Source organism: Leptosomus discolor, chromosome 4 (assembly GCF_034619465.1).
Source record: "Leptosomus discolor isolate bLepDis1 chromosome 4, bLepDis1.hap2, whole genome shotgun sequence".
Taxonomy (NCBI): Eukaryota; Metazoa; Chordata; class Aves; order Leptosomiformes; family Leptosomidae; genus Leptosomus; species Leptosomus discolor.
Genome location: NC_141394.1, coordinates 54812924 through 54828377, shown reverse-complemented (window position 1 = coordinate 54828377; position 15454 = coordinate 54812924). Strand labels below are relative to the sequence as shown.

At 40.9% G+C, this 15454-nt stretch overlaps 1 protein-coding gene across 1 annotated transcript in view; it reads left to right on the top strand.

Moving 5' to 3' along the window:
- The window catches only part of GABRB1 (gamma-aminobutyric acid type A receptor subunit beta1), a 139643-nt gene that overhangs the window by 106155 nt on the left and 18034 nt on the right, over positions 1-15454 (top strand). The window contains exon 5 of the mRNA XM_086463663.1: positions 2229-2311. Coding sequence (XP_086319789.1) covers positions 2229-2311 — 83 coding nt within the window. The remainder of the gene's footprint in view (positions 1-2228; positions 2312-15454) is intronic.

Here is a 15454-nt window from a genome sequence, read left to right as displayed (position 1 = left end):
GAGTGATTTAACAACAATGGAGGATGAGAAATTACCAATAGACAGGCTAGGCAGATTTGGATCACTTACTACTGCCAGAAACTGATACTAAGGGTTTATTATCTTTCTTCTGCATAATCCAAGTCTTTACTTCCAGACCCCACCTGCAATCAGCAGTGCAATGTCTTAGTAACACATACCTTTATTTTTGTTCTTGGCTTACAGTAGCAATGAGACACAGCAAACCAACCAGTGTGCCAAAAACTGCACATATAGTGAGAAGACAATACAGTTGTCAGAATTACAATGTCAGGAAAATTATGTGGACTGTTTAAACCTCAGGTATACAACAATTGCATTATTTACTACAGCACAATTAATTTGCATTGATACTATCAAGAACAACGAATTGCTATTGTTTACATAGCTTATGTAGGATATGCAAAAATGCAGAACTCAGCAGTACAGATACACTGGCTGTTAGGAAATAGCTGGCCACTGTAACGCTGTGGTCTAGGAAACAGTATGTTACCTTCTACTTCTGTACGCACTTAAATAAATCTGATTAATAAAGGTGAAGTAAATTACCACAAAGGCTGATTTATTAATTGGGAACAAAACATTACCCTATGAAACCTTCATTAAAAAGCATTTAACTCTGACAAATGTTAGTGTATTTTTATGTATGATCTTAAGCGTTATTAAGTAGGCATCTGACATGATTACTGCATGTCTTCTCAATGCCTCTCAGTAAGGTATATTTGGTACATGGCTAAACTAAACGAGGTCCTACCTCTGCTGAAGCCCTCTACCTTTTCTGTGACAGATGCAAAATCCATTAAGACACATGCAATGCAATTTAACGTGACAAAAATCAGCCTGAGAAAAAGCATAAATACATCATTTCCATGATACTTTACACCCTACTCTAGAGTAGTTTCATGGACAGGTTCTCATAACAGCACTTGCTAGATGGTCCTTATACACAGGTAGACAGATGGATTTTGTAGACTTAGGATAATTTGAAACATGTCACAGTAATGAGTCCTGTGGCATTTTTTTTTCTTTTAATTCTGTCAGTTCTGTGACAGCAAGGATTATCACCCCAATACAGCAGTAAGTGTGCTTGACTTTCAGTACATCAAAAGCAAAATCTCCAGATGTGTTCCTGTGGCATTAATTAACATGGAACTGGAACAACAGGACCAAACCCAGATCAAGAAAAGAGGTTATCTGCCTTTCTCAGGTAGGAACTGTTGGAGAGAGGGAGAGAGAGAACAATACAACTATAAGCCAAGTTTTATAAGCATTTAAGAACCCATCTATCACCAACAAAAAAGGTAAATGCAAGTGATAACAGAATTTTGTGAGTTTGAAAGCACCACTATGAGTGTCTTTCCTAAAGGGATCTATAATTTGACCTCTGTTCTCATGCAGTCACCTTCCTCCCAAGTGTCAGAGGCTTATCAGCAAGGATTTGCTTAGATCCTCTGTGATTTACGGTCTAACAAAAGGAGAGGAACTGACTTGCAAAAAGGCTTAAGCTGTGGAGAATACCTTCAGGGACCAAATATCAACTCACATGCCCTCTAGAAGGAACAAGGATTTGGAAGATCCAGACTACATTGTAGCTGCTCTCAATTAAAGTAATCACCATACAATATTATGTTTCACAAGTGCTTGATCGCATCATGCCATTTTTAAGAGGTGATGTTCAATTATCATCGTTAATTATAAACTGATTATGAAACCATAAAAATAATGAATCATATATTACAAATATTTCCACAGCATGGATGAAAATGCATACACCTATCAGCTAAAATTAAAACAGCAGTAGATGACAACAAAATGATAAAAGAAAGCTGTCAGCAGTATGAGTTATAAATAAAACAATTTGCAAAGCAATTTGAAGATGTCTGAATTAAGAACATTAAAAATAAGATGCCCAAGAAGAAATCTCACTAAATTATCTTCAAAACACTGTACACTTTTGCACAGAAAGTTTTCAGTCAAAATCCTGCCCCACAATACTCAACATATGTTCTAATGCTTTATACTGTAACCAGTATATTGTGCTGTATAAATTATTTAATCATGCTTTACAAGCTACGTAAAGCCTGTATGCCAGAAATCCATGTGCATAACCATTCTGTATTTAAACAAACAGAAAAGACTGGAAAATCTCGCCTTCTCAAACAAGTAAAATGTGGTTTCAAATCTCTTTTTTTTCCACCCTTCTCTTACAGGATCACAACAACAGCTGCTTGCATGATGGATCTACGCAGATATCCTCTGGATGAACAAAATTGCACACTAGAAATTGAAAGTTGTAAGTTACTGAAGGGAGAGGGTTGGCCAAATGACAACTGTGGATTGAAAAACATTCACAGGTTAGGTAAAACAGGAGCAAGTTGTTTAAATACTGGGAGTCCAGTAAGCTTGCACACCGACCATACCCAATATATTTCTATAATACATAAGCCAAAATATTTTCAATTCACAATATTGGTTGATCCAAGCTTGTAAGCTGCCTTTCAAAATCTCTTGTCAAGGAAAGGAGAAGAGTGTTTCTTGATGATTAGATCAGAGTACAGCAACCAAGCACTGTCCATCCTCAGCGCCTAATCACCGTGGAACCTGAATTAATTCATTCACCTCAGTCTATTCATCTCTAACACCAAGATTAACATCTGCACCACATGGTGATGGCAGGATTGATCAATTGCTCTTACAAAACACTTGGAGGTTAAAAGGAAACAACTCGATCCTTCAGCACCAAGGTTAATGAGAGCTTTGCCATTGTCGTCCATGAGCACAGGATCAAGGCGTGCGCTTGCAAATTTTCATCATTAACATAGTCTTTCTATCATTTATGATGTTAGGGGTTTGAAAAGAATTTTTATTCTGTCATCAGTCAAAACAGCTGCTGCCACTGACCACAGAGCAGTCTGTCTAAACAAACTGACTAAGACTACATAGAGTCCAAGGCAAAATAGTGCAGCAGTTTTCTAAGAATTTCCATTTTTCACATTATAACTGTTGCACTGTTAGAGTTAAGTGATTTTTTTTAAATAATACTTATCTCTAAAGTTTGAGATTCTAGAAAGGATTAACAGATTTCCCCAAATACAGTATTTTTGTTCAGTTTACTGAAGAGAAAGAACAATTTTAGCACTTGAACCTCTGCTTTGATGGATAGTTTGAAGTGTTAAATAAATAGAGACAAGCTGATCGAGGATAAACCAAATTAATTTCCTAATACCTATGTCATCAATAAAAGGGATGTTTTCATTGTTTGTAGCACATCCCATTCAAGGAACTAAAAGTTCTCAGAAGCCCAGTTATTCCAATTTTCATTCTGCAGAAACTCATGATATAAGATCTTGCTGTAGACTGAAAAGAGGTTAAATTTCCCAAAACCACACAGCATCAGTTTTCAACAGGATTCCATTAGTGTTCTGTTGCTTAGATCTGACAAATCAAAACATTTTCACAGCTTCAAAACAATGGAATATTCACATATAAAATGTTTAATAGTATTGTAACACAAATATAAAATAAATAAGTCTAAGCCTAAGAAGATAAAATCACTTTGAGCCTTAGAAAATGTTGCTGGGAAAGATTTCAGTTTATTCTGAACTGCAGAGGGTTTCATCGGTTGTGTATACAAAAATGTAATATAGCTCAACGTATCTGTGAGGTGACGATTGTCAGGCACTGAAAAAAGCATACAGTCAGTCTACAGCACTAGTGAGAGACAAGATGGGCTCTCAGCACAATGTTTATACTTGTTTATAATTTCTACTTGATGGCACCAGGAAGATGCCTTATTTAAAGCATTGAAATGGGCACATACCTTCAAAATTACTCTCCACATTGAAGTATTCTGTTTCTTTCTAAGTGCATAATCAATATCAGCCTTAACGTAAGTCAGTGGAGGTACAGCTTTTCATTTAGGTTTTAAATTGTTTGGTAAGAAATGAAATGTTTCCCTGTTTATTTCTTTTCCTGGAATGTCATTGTATAGTGATTTTAGAAATTCTCTACCAGGCTGAGAACAACAAACCTTTTATTCCACCAGTAAAAGATTTCAATCAAGAAAACATTCACAGTAGGCTTGATGAAAATTATTTTTACTAGAGAGCATTGTCCGAACAGAACCTGCTCATTTATTTCTTTAGAGATTCAAAACTGGTGGTTTTATTTTTAAGATCCTAGTGTTTTAGCATTGCAGGCAGACATCTCAGAAAGAGAAGCAGGGAGACAGTATTGTCAAAGTTCCCTGTGAAGCACCTCAGTAGCTGCAGTCCTGAGTCACAATAGCTTATTCTCTGTTCACCGTTCAACACATACAAGGAAGTCTCTGGAAGGACATACTGGTTATGCACCATATTAAACACTCTCAACAGATGTAGTAGTGTGGCAAGCTGGGCCAAGTTGATGTCTTAGACCAACGCGGATTAACTGTCCCTGTACATCTGCTTTCAGTTAGCCTGCCCATATCTACTTTGCTCTGAGCTGACTGAAGTACCACAAACCCACACCCCTGTGTATGAACGCAGAGTCAGCAGGCAATTGTAACTTCCCTTCCCAGTGCTGCCCATCACCCTACTGATCTCCCCAGTTACTTTCTGCTAGCGCAAAACTCTGTCCAAGTCCCACAATCCACCACTTTATGGGACCTACAGAGCTGCTCATTAAGCTGCATGGTTGCCATATCCATCCTTGGGCTTTGCAGTTCTCTGCCTTTTTTGATGTTGCTTGCTGCTGCTGGCTTAAACTTATGAAGGCATGCAATGGATGCATTTGGAGAACAAGTCATATCTTGATTTTCAAAATAAAGTGCATGACACACCTCTTCAGTATCTTTTCTACCTGATCAGCAGAGGCAATGGATATATACACAGTACCAGAGCAACCAAAACGGGCTACTTTATACTGAAGTTGCCTTCATACTGAATTCATACCTGAATTTGTTTGCTGGGAGATAGTTGATTTGAAGTCTCTAGCCCAGTCATGACTAAAGCTGACCAAAGTACATGTACATGAGCATTCATCAGCTAGCAGCCCAAATAACAAAACCAGACTGACACTTGGCTGGCTCATACCTCTTTATTCACAAGCTTTCACATAAACGAAGCTTTGTAGGGATGAATGCTCAGTGAGAATGCACTTAGTGCTGCCACTGAGACCTCATCAAGAATCAAAATTAGCATCAGATGGAATAAGCAATTAAAATGCTAACACAATTAGGGATGAAAGAATATCATGTCACCCATGTGGCCAGTCACACATCCCCAAAAGAATATTGTTTTTCAGACCTTTTGAACACTTGCTATAAATAATTCATGTCTCCAAAGATATATATGTTGATATGTTAATATTTGTTGAGCTGACCTAAAGAAATCAACAAAATCTTTATTCACAATTTGCCAACATGTCAAAATTGGCAGAGTGCATTACTTCTCATGAGTATTTAGATCAGTTCTACTAACAACTAGGTGATTTTCCAAAAGCACAAACATGCTTACATGCTACCAAAAGCCTACAGGTAGCAGATGTGTCAGAAGCACTGGCATCTTTGACAATTCTCTACCTGAAATATAGCTTCTAACGCACTACAGCTTTTCTCCTCTGCACCTCTAAAACTCTTGAAAATTATTGATCATACCTGGAAGAACAGCAGAGTGCTAAAGAACAGGCTGCCCACTTCTTTCTTAGGCATTTGTGTACAAGTAAGCCGGTTGTCCTGAGCACTCTGCACTTAGAGGTACCCATTAATCCCCTTGAAAGCTACCAGGGGACAGAGTGGGGAGGGTGAATAAAGAGGTGATAACCATGACCACTGCCTCTCTGTTCATGCCACATGCTTTAGGCATATGACATTTTCTTCCATGACAGAACCAGTTTATGAGATTCCCACCCTCAACCTCTCCTTCCAGCTCCTACATTGCACTTCAGCTATTCAGCTTTCTGTTGTGCCAGTATACTAATCTTCACAGAGCTAGGATGAAAATCAGATTGTTAACATTTTCTTGCTTAAAAAAATATCCCTTTGAAAGAAAGGCTTATCCACCCCAATTTGGGGAGAAACAAGAATTAAATAAAGCCCAGGGCAGAACCGTTCCTGAAATAGAAAGGCCAGTGAAGGTGGTGCTGTAATCACAAAGCAATACTGGAACTGCCTGTGTAACAGCAGGCAGCATCTCTCACCACTAGACACCTACTGTGCACTGTGTGCACTGCCAGACCATTTTCAAAGCACTGGAAAGTGGTTTTGTTCATTTTTATACTGTGTACGGCTATACGGTTTAACCCATGTGGCACCAGCTTCCAACTGTTCATGGAAATGATCACTGAACAATAATTGCTGCTCTGAGGAGATGTGCCTTAAGTTGCCATAGCCACTGACTTTCTTCTTCTGCTACCTAGTCTTCTTGGCTTCAGGAGGAATGTAGTGACAGTAACATTGATCTTCTTTTAATCCTAACTTTGCTTCTTAACAGCATTTTTATCCTTGGTGCTGCCAAGTTCACAGAAAGAAACCAGCAAACAGAACTAGACACATAAATAAAGACAGAGCAAAAAGACTAGTATGGATGTGTAATTCTATGCAATACTAATAGTCCTAAACCTAGCAGCTCTCAGCAGCATGCAATCTAATGTAGAAGCAACATGTCTGATCTTCAGCTGGTGAAAACTGGCGTGGCTCCATTTTTGTCAATTAAACCATTGCAATTCACACCAAGAACCTTCTCTATCCACTTTGTTAGTTGTTTCAAATGTTTGTTCCAAGTGGATGTCCCTTCCTCAGCTTCACCCTTTAAATTAGATCTGATCAGCAGAAACAGTGTAAATTAACTCAGAAATGAAGATACATGTTTATGAGGAGTGTTCAATACCTACAGAAAATGCACATGACAACTCGGAATTTAAGCAAAAAGACAAAGGGTGAATAACAAACCAAGCCAAAGGCCTGTATGGGCACGTAAAATATCTATCCTGCATTTAAATGGGAGTGGTTATTAAACTGTTCTCCACTCCCCTGAAGATGTAAATGCGTGGCTCGCACGCAGGTGCACACCTGCAGGTGCAATCACAAGCAGTATGACTGTGCAATAGAAACAGCAAGAAAAAGCCTAACAGTTAAACCAATGCTGAGACAGTAGACTATGGCCAAGATGGATCACGTGTTCTTCACACCATTGCTAAACTCCCCTAAAAAACCCTGAACTTTAGGAGCTTTATGTTCTTCTGATACCATGTACAAGGACACTAGGGGCGCCGAGTGGTTCCCTGAACAGCATCCTTTGGAAAGCACGTCGATTAACAGATTTTACGCTGAGATTCACAAGCGTTACATGCTGCACAATCCTGTCTCCTTGTGTTTGAAGCCCTATCTGCTCCCTCACTTATTTACCCTGGGTCCATCTGTGGCTGGATTGTGCACAGACGTGAGGTCACAAAGCTGCTGCAAACACCTCCCCCTCAACGTGACAGCTGCAGGATCTCCTTTGTCCCTAAAGGGTTGCAGGAAGGTGGCATCTAAGCAAGTCCTCTCCCTGTCCCAGGGTGCTTCCCCACCTCTAAATCAAGTAAGCTGCAGGCACATTTTCCCCTCCAAAAGCTCCCTGCTCCTCAGTGCATCCACAAACCCGCGCAGCTCTGTAGCAGTGCCAGAGCACACCAATACTGCAGTACACACAACCTGGCCCTCTCTTGTGTTTCGCTGTGTTTTTAAGGGAGAGTTACTCCTGCTGCAGAAAGAGCACGCTCCAGAGGAACCAGACAGTCCCACAGATGAATTGCTCTTAAGCTACACAAAGAATAGGTGAACATAGCGCTATTTGTGAACAGAAAGGCAGTGAGTCATTACACCTCACAAGGATGCTGTGGAAATTAGCCAAAGACAATCCCTGAAAAACTAAAGTGCTAATAATACTTACAAGTGAGTAATTTAAGGCACTGCAAATAGCAGCAAAAAACTGTGCTACACAGGAATGGGAAAAGAGCACAAAAAATCAAATGCTGCCCTATTATCAAACCTCTCCAGCAGACCAGCCAACACAGGGATAATGCATGCTTATATTGAGCCAGCAGATTATTTTCATTTAAAAAATTACATTTCCAGCTTTCACAAAGCTGTCTTACAGGACTGCAGAAGCTATGTATGCACAGCTGACAACCAGAGAAATGTATACATTTAGGAGGAGGAGAGCATTTTGGCTGCACATGTTCCTTACACACATTTTCACGCTTTGCTCAAGCAGTTCACCTTATTCCAAATTCTGCAGCAGCAGATGGGGAAACCGTATCAGAGGCTTTACACCTGTTTCAGTGCCTAATACTGTGGTGGCCGCTGGAAACTTCCATGTATAAAATCAAGGGACTTTATACCTGGAACTGCTTCATCAGCAGAGCTGGGATCTGTAACAATCCATTTCTCACAGATTAGCATATACTGGGACAGAGGAGACTTAATACTTGGCTAGAGGTTACCCACACTGCTTGGCATTCTCACATAAGCTCTGATGGATGTCATCTTGGCAGTTTAAGATGTTAAATCCCCCAGCTGTTAGCTCTGCTGTGCCAGGTAGCCTCTGGCAAAGGCTACAACTGCTATGGCAGTTCACAATCCAGTGCCTTGGCACAAGCCCACTGTCCCTGGCAGCAGCTGCGGCAGGCTCTGGGCTGACACGGGCGAGAAGCAGACACACATCCCAGCTGATAAAGGAGCAGACAGAAGGAGGAGGCAATTAACCAGGGACAGTAAAATCAAACTGCTGCAGCTAAATCTCCCAGCACTTGTCTGTCAGAGCCGTCTGACTGCACACAGTGGCCCCACTCTAGCATCCTTCATTACAAATACAAGCGCTGACCTCACCACACCACTTAGAAGATAAGACAGGATGCTGTTATTACTCTAATACTCTTTGTCCCTTTGAAGTCACCAGTATCACAATCACGCCGTGACCTCATGGGCTAAGCTTGCACCTGGCTTTCACTCAGGAGAAAAAAAATGATGTGCCAACAGCACCGCTCTCGCAATGAATTAAATCCCCATTTGGGGTTTCTCTTTCAGTATCCCCCAATCTTAAGTGAAATATGTTTCACAAACACAGGAGAGGGAGGACTAGGCTGCACTCCAATTTGGCAAAGTAATTTACTTATTGGCAAGCTACTATGTGTTTCACAACAGGTCTGAGAAGTTTATCAGAACTGTCCCTTTGGTCTCAAAAATCTGTGTCTCTATGACAACTGTAATGCTGCAGCATGATTCAGGGATCGAGACTGCACCATGCGTTAGCCTTGTCAGCAGCACTCTTAGAAACCACTTCACTTGTGTGGGTGAATTGAACAAGCCCACAGAAACCTGAACAGAGTGAGCTGGGGAGAGAAGGAAGAATTATTTAGTTGAACACAGTATAGAAAATGGCAACCCTGCCTTGACTCCATTGTTTTTATGGCTGTCCCTGCTTCATATAGAAATAACCTAACACTAAATATGTGTAATGCTTTGATGAAAGCACAACCAACTGAAAGAGATAGTGCAGTGAATCAATAAAATATTCCACTTGAACCTGCACATAGTTTGTTGCCAGAAAAAAACAATTGTATTCATACCTAAGCATTCATTATCACCTCTGATGGCACAGAGTGGTCTGACAGAATGAGATTTGAACAGATTTATCACAGCTCCCTGCTTGAGACACGATTGCATTGATCCAGGGTATGATTGCATTTGAACTACCAAGGATGTAAGAACCTACACCTCAAACAAAAAGAGCTATTTTTATTAGAGATGAAAAATCTGACTTAAATTCAAGCTTTCCCAGACAGCTTTTCCTTTGCCTGTCTGCAGGCACCAGATATCTAGTAATTTATTCATGCTTGGCAATAACAATTCACTAATGAATATGACTGTGCTAGTACCTGAGGCAGCAGGAGCTTTGAGCTGGATCCACTCATGCCTCTTCACTAAAGTATCCAAAACCACTAAAAGGGCATCTGGTCTCATCCTGCTTCTTCTCACCATATCAAATTGCTTCCACAGAAGGCATAGTTTCTCCCCTCCCAAAGGAGCTCGTTACTCAGAGTATTCTAGAAACCAGTTTCCAGGCCCCTTCCCAGTCAAAGAGAAAAGGCTGGGAGGATGCTCAACTCTGCCTTTTTAAATAGACTCTGTATTTCTGGTATTTCTAATGAGGACAGCTCCCACCCCTCACAGTTGCTTAAGTTCTGCCATACCTGTAAATGAAGAGCTTCTCTCACTCACCCACCTGTCAGACTCCCCTGCTCCCCCATGAGACATGTCCGCCATAAACCTGTGTCCCAGCATGTGTGGCTTCCCATAGGCCCTGCAAACCCTGGGGGAAAAAGCCCTTATTTTCTCAACCTTGACTTGTCTCTGATTATTACAGTGCAGCACTGGGAATAAGAGCTCTCTTCTGCTTCGGGCCAATTCCTCTAACTGCTCTGAAATACATATTCAGCCTTAAATTTCTTTCAAACTTGGTGGTCTATGAAGACAGAGATAGAGAGGTACCTGTTCCAAAACTCAGATCACTCAAACAGTGGGATCTTTCTGCGATTAACTGTCTGAATAGGAAGTGGCCGTGCCCCTGTACTCAGCACTGGTGAGACCGCACCTCAAATACCTTGTGCAGTTTTGGGCCCCTCATTACAAGACATTGAGGTGCTGGAGCATGTCCAGAGAAGAGCAACCAAGCTGGTGAAGGGTCTGGAGAACAGGTCTTATGAGGAGCAGCTGAGCGAACTGGGGTTGTTCAGCCTGGAGGAGGCTGAGGTTATCACTCTCTACAACTACCTGAAAGGAGGTTGTAGTGAGGTGGGGGTTGGTCTCTTCTCCCAAGTAACTAGCAACAGGACAAGAGGGAATGGCTTCAAGTTGCACCAGGGGAGGTTTAGATTGGACATTATGAAAAATTTCTTCACTGAAAGAGTTGTCAAGCACTGGAGCAGGCTGCCCAGGGAAGTGATGGAGTCACCATCCCTGGAGGCGTTTAAAAAGCATGTCGATGTGGCACTTCGGGACATGGTTTAGTGGGCATGGCAGTGTTAGGTTGACAGTTGGACTTGATGATCTTAGTGGTTTATTCCAACCTAATGATTTTATGAATCTATGATTCTTTTGGGAGTGAGATAGATCATTTGAATGTTTAAGTATGTTGAGGAAGGTTGGAGGTACAGTGTTTGTGGGGCAGTCAAAGGTCTGCAGTGGAATGCAAAAGGCAGAAGAGTTCCTGCCTGCCCATCTTGACTTATTCTGCCAGCTATGTGTGATAAAATGTTCTTAGCATTTGCTCCAGTTCACAGCATTGACAATTCACCAGTGTGCAGGTGGGTCTCCACCCATGCCTTTTTCTGTACTCCCATTGCTTCCTGGTCTATGACATGCACAAAATGCCTTATTTCACAAGGTCTCTGCCATGGATCAGGTGCCGTATTCAAGCAACTAGCTCCCACAAACCTTAGCAAAGGAATAGTTAACACCAGAAAAACAGAAAAGCATGATTTATCACAGCACACTCATGAAACAAGCCAGTACTATAGGAAACATCCCAGCAAGAGCAGGAATGGAGATCAGCACACACAGGCTGCTGGTGTGATCCCAGATACTGCCCATTGGGACAGCAAAATGACTACTCTCTAGGCAAATTTTGCAATTTGAAACACACTTTAATGGTTTCTAAAGACATTCAGATAATACATCCTAGGTCACTCTGTATAACCTACACAGAATACACACACTGAGCTTGTATCACTGCAAATTCTCTCAGAAAGATTGCCTGTGGAGACTCTGCATGCACACAGCAATCTGTAGATCCACATTAACTTCTAACATAGCTGAAATGCCATCCTTCTGAGCTGCAGCGAACATGCTGGCAGCAAAACAGGAGTGGTTTTAAAGTTACGGTACGAGCATCCACAGCAGCAGATTCAAACATCATGGGGACAGAAAGACTAGCACAGAGCTGTGAAGCTGAGCAAGTCCTTTTTCAGATACTCTGACAGTCAGATTCACAAATAGCTTGTTGATACTGAAACTGAAAAATTAGCCAAATTGGACTGTATCTTTCATTTTTTTCACTTCAAAATTTAAAATGTATTTTTGGCTCAGTTTAAGTCATTCCTTGCCACTCATCTTTCAAGCTAAAATAATTCATTCTTCACAGTACACTAGTGTTAAGCCACAGCAACTGCTCTGTTTCCACACTTTGGAAAGATTGCTTTCCCCAGGGGACTATAACCCTGTTATGTTACTTTCACGATGTATTTTTACACTGCACACAAATTTAGATGTTACTCAGATGCTGATAGTACAGCCTATATGACTTTCCCTTTTTATTTTCAAAAAGATGGATAGCTTGTCTCTATATGGATGCACAGATTTTAATAGCAAGTACTTAACAGTCAACAATTTCAGTACATGAGCACATGAAATTAGCCAAGTCACCTATCTGGTATATCTTAAGCACTTTTCTGTTGCACACAGAGGAATGCAAAGTTATTCTCACCGACAGCTCTTCTCATTTCAGTACCATCTCAGTAGCCTCAGAGGTACTGATACAGTGCCCAGGCAGCCCTCTGGTGACTGCAGAGCACAGGAAAGCTGTGACCGAGTTGCTTCCCAGCACAGCCTCACCAGGTCTCAGTCTTCAGCTCCTGACAGCCCCCCGGCCAGGGGAACAGCAAAAGGAAAAGCTGGGCTTGCTTTTCAAAAATAGGGGTTCATTGAGGGAAGGGGCTGATTTCTCTGGAACCAGCTATGCTCTTAAATGAGTCTGTATTTCTGCAGTCAGAGCAGCAGGAAAAATAATCTCTGCACATGGTCATATCACATTTTTGGAAGAGCTGGTATATTGTGCTTTGAGATAATGCAGTTGTCCTAGGTACAACTGTACTTACTAGCCGTAAGTACAGTTTATGTATTTACTTGTCTTCTGCCAAGGTGTGAATTGCTGTACAAAACAAACAAAACCCAGAACAAATTGGAAGATTCCGGTACTCATGGATTCACTTCAATTTGTGAGAATGAAGCCTTGCCCCAAATGCATCTGAGTTTACAGGTATCATAAAGCTCCAGAAATTCTCTGTTCAGTGCCTATCTGTTCTGTGTCTTGATCTACACCTATGGCTGCTTGACACCACAATAATACAAATAAACAAAACACAATGCCTCAAGTCTCAGTGTGGAAAGACTGCTTACCTGACCTGGGACAACATTAACATGGAGTAGTTTTATTAAGTGGGCAGTATATTCACATACAAGTCCTCCAGCCCTCAAGAATCTACTCTGCAGAACTCAAAACAGAATTAAGTCCTTCAGATAAAATTCTTAATGCTTCCTCCATTAGCTTTCTGCTACCACTTCTAAAAGCTTTATTTACTTATTCATCTTCCTCAAACTTAAAGTAACAAACATTAAGTGCAAGAGCAGACTGTACAAAGAAACATTGGTTGTTATGAGCAAATCACAATGTGTGGGAATCCAAAAAGAAAACACTGAGCGTTTCAGTTGTATTTGAAGAGTTTGTTCGTACTGATAAGATTTTTCACTGAATTTCTCTTTTCTGGTGATTGTCAGCCCTCAATCCATCAGGCTTCCATGGAAATAGCAGCAGCACCAAGTTTCCCAGACTGCCAGCACAGATCTCCCTGGCCATGCAGGAACCATCTGTGCAGAGAGGTGCACATTTTTCTCCCAGTCTTTCAAATATCTGTTACCATTGGAGTGCAAGCCTGGTTTGTAAAAGGGACAACTGTCTGTCAGCACGTAGATGGAAAACTGAATTAGACAATGGCTCATTTCACATGAGACACTGGACACCAGGATCAGGGCTGCATAGTGCTGATGGACAGGGAAAACAGAAAGGCCACAGGGTAACTCTGAGTACAGAGCTAAGCTACTGAAGCACCACCTAAAGGTTGCTAGATTGCTATCCAGTATATCTGTTCCTGCTGGTGAGATGCAATTTTGGCTAATACCCTCAATGACTTAATTTTAGCTCAGAATATATGGCTAATCTTCTCAGTAATCTATCTCCATTCTCATTCATTTATATTCTGTAAGTGCTTATGAACACTAAATTACCTATGGAGAGTTCTTCCTGAGAAAACACACAGTTATTTAACATATTACCATTTCTAATCCAAACCACACAGAGCATGACTGCCTTATTTGAATTCAGGTTTAGGGCTAAAGCAATAGGACCCATAATACAAATATTTCACACACTTACTGTGGGCAGGAATTTGTATCAACAAGATTAGGAGCACAGAAAAAATTATTCAGCATCCTTTGATTGTAAGGCCTTGGACCATCTCTCTCTATGGAGGTCCTGCCCCTCCATTAACACCTCATATTAGTCCACCGAGGGAGCATGTGCCACATGCCTGCCTCCACACAAAACTGCAGAAACTAAGTAGACTTTGTACACCAACCACCTAAAAAGCCTGTTCCTTGACTTCAGCCTACACTTTTAGCCACAGAAATCCTTTATTCATTCTTTAGGGCTTAACGAAAAATAGCAACCATAGTGGTATCACAGACACCTTGGTGTCCAAGAAGCCATTAATCTTGGTGCAGGACTGTTCTCTGCTCCTGAACCCAGCCTGTTCATTGCCCAAGGCAACACGTAACTTGCTAATTCTTATTTTCAGCCCAGGCTGCACAGTCATACCAGACTAGTAAGGCCTAACATTTCTCTACATACCCCTGGCTTTGGCTTATCATTGATTTGCTAAGCTGAAATTAATAACACAAGCTGTTGGTAAAGTACGCTTTATTCCTTCTGTATTTCCCCTTTATGCACTTCAGGTCTCTCTACAAAATGGAGATGGATTGATTTTGCATAGTATTAAAGTCCACGGATGAAAACTGGTGTACATTTTCTTATTAGTAACAGAATTTTGCTATTTTCTATTGTAGTTTTGCTATTTTGTTCTTAATCACTGCTAGCACAAATTCAGTCTCAGCAACACAGGCAGCCCAAAAAATGCTGGTAGCTTGCATTGCTTAGCCCAGCTATGAACTGCATTATGTTTCACAGTGTTTAAAATGATGCTGGCTTATCTCAGTGCCTTGGCAGAGGCAAATTTTCTCAGGAGAAACCAATGCCATCCCAGCTTCATATGCAATGGGAGTCATTTCTATAGAACAGAGAACAGAACTTAGTCTGAAGCTCCTTTTTTTTTTTCCTGTTACAGCTATAAATCTATTACCAAGTACAGATCTGGATGTACTTTTCCCTAAGTTTTGGTTCTTTCTTGCTCATATTTCTTGTCAGTACAGAATCAGTATTTACCTATGGTTACAGAAAGTGGATCAGCGACAAAGTTTTAAAGCAGCGTCATGTAACAACATCATAAAGAACGACATGGTATTTTTTTAGGCAAAGCTTTTTCCCCAGTGAAGTATATCAGTTTGGCAATGTGTAACTATTTTGGC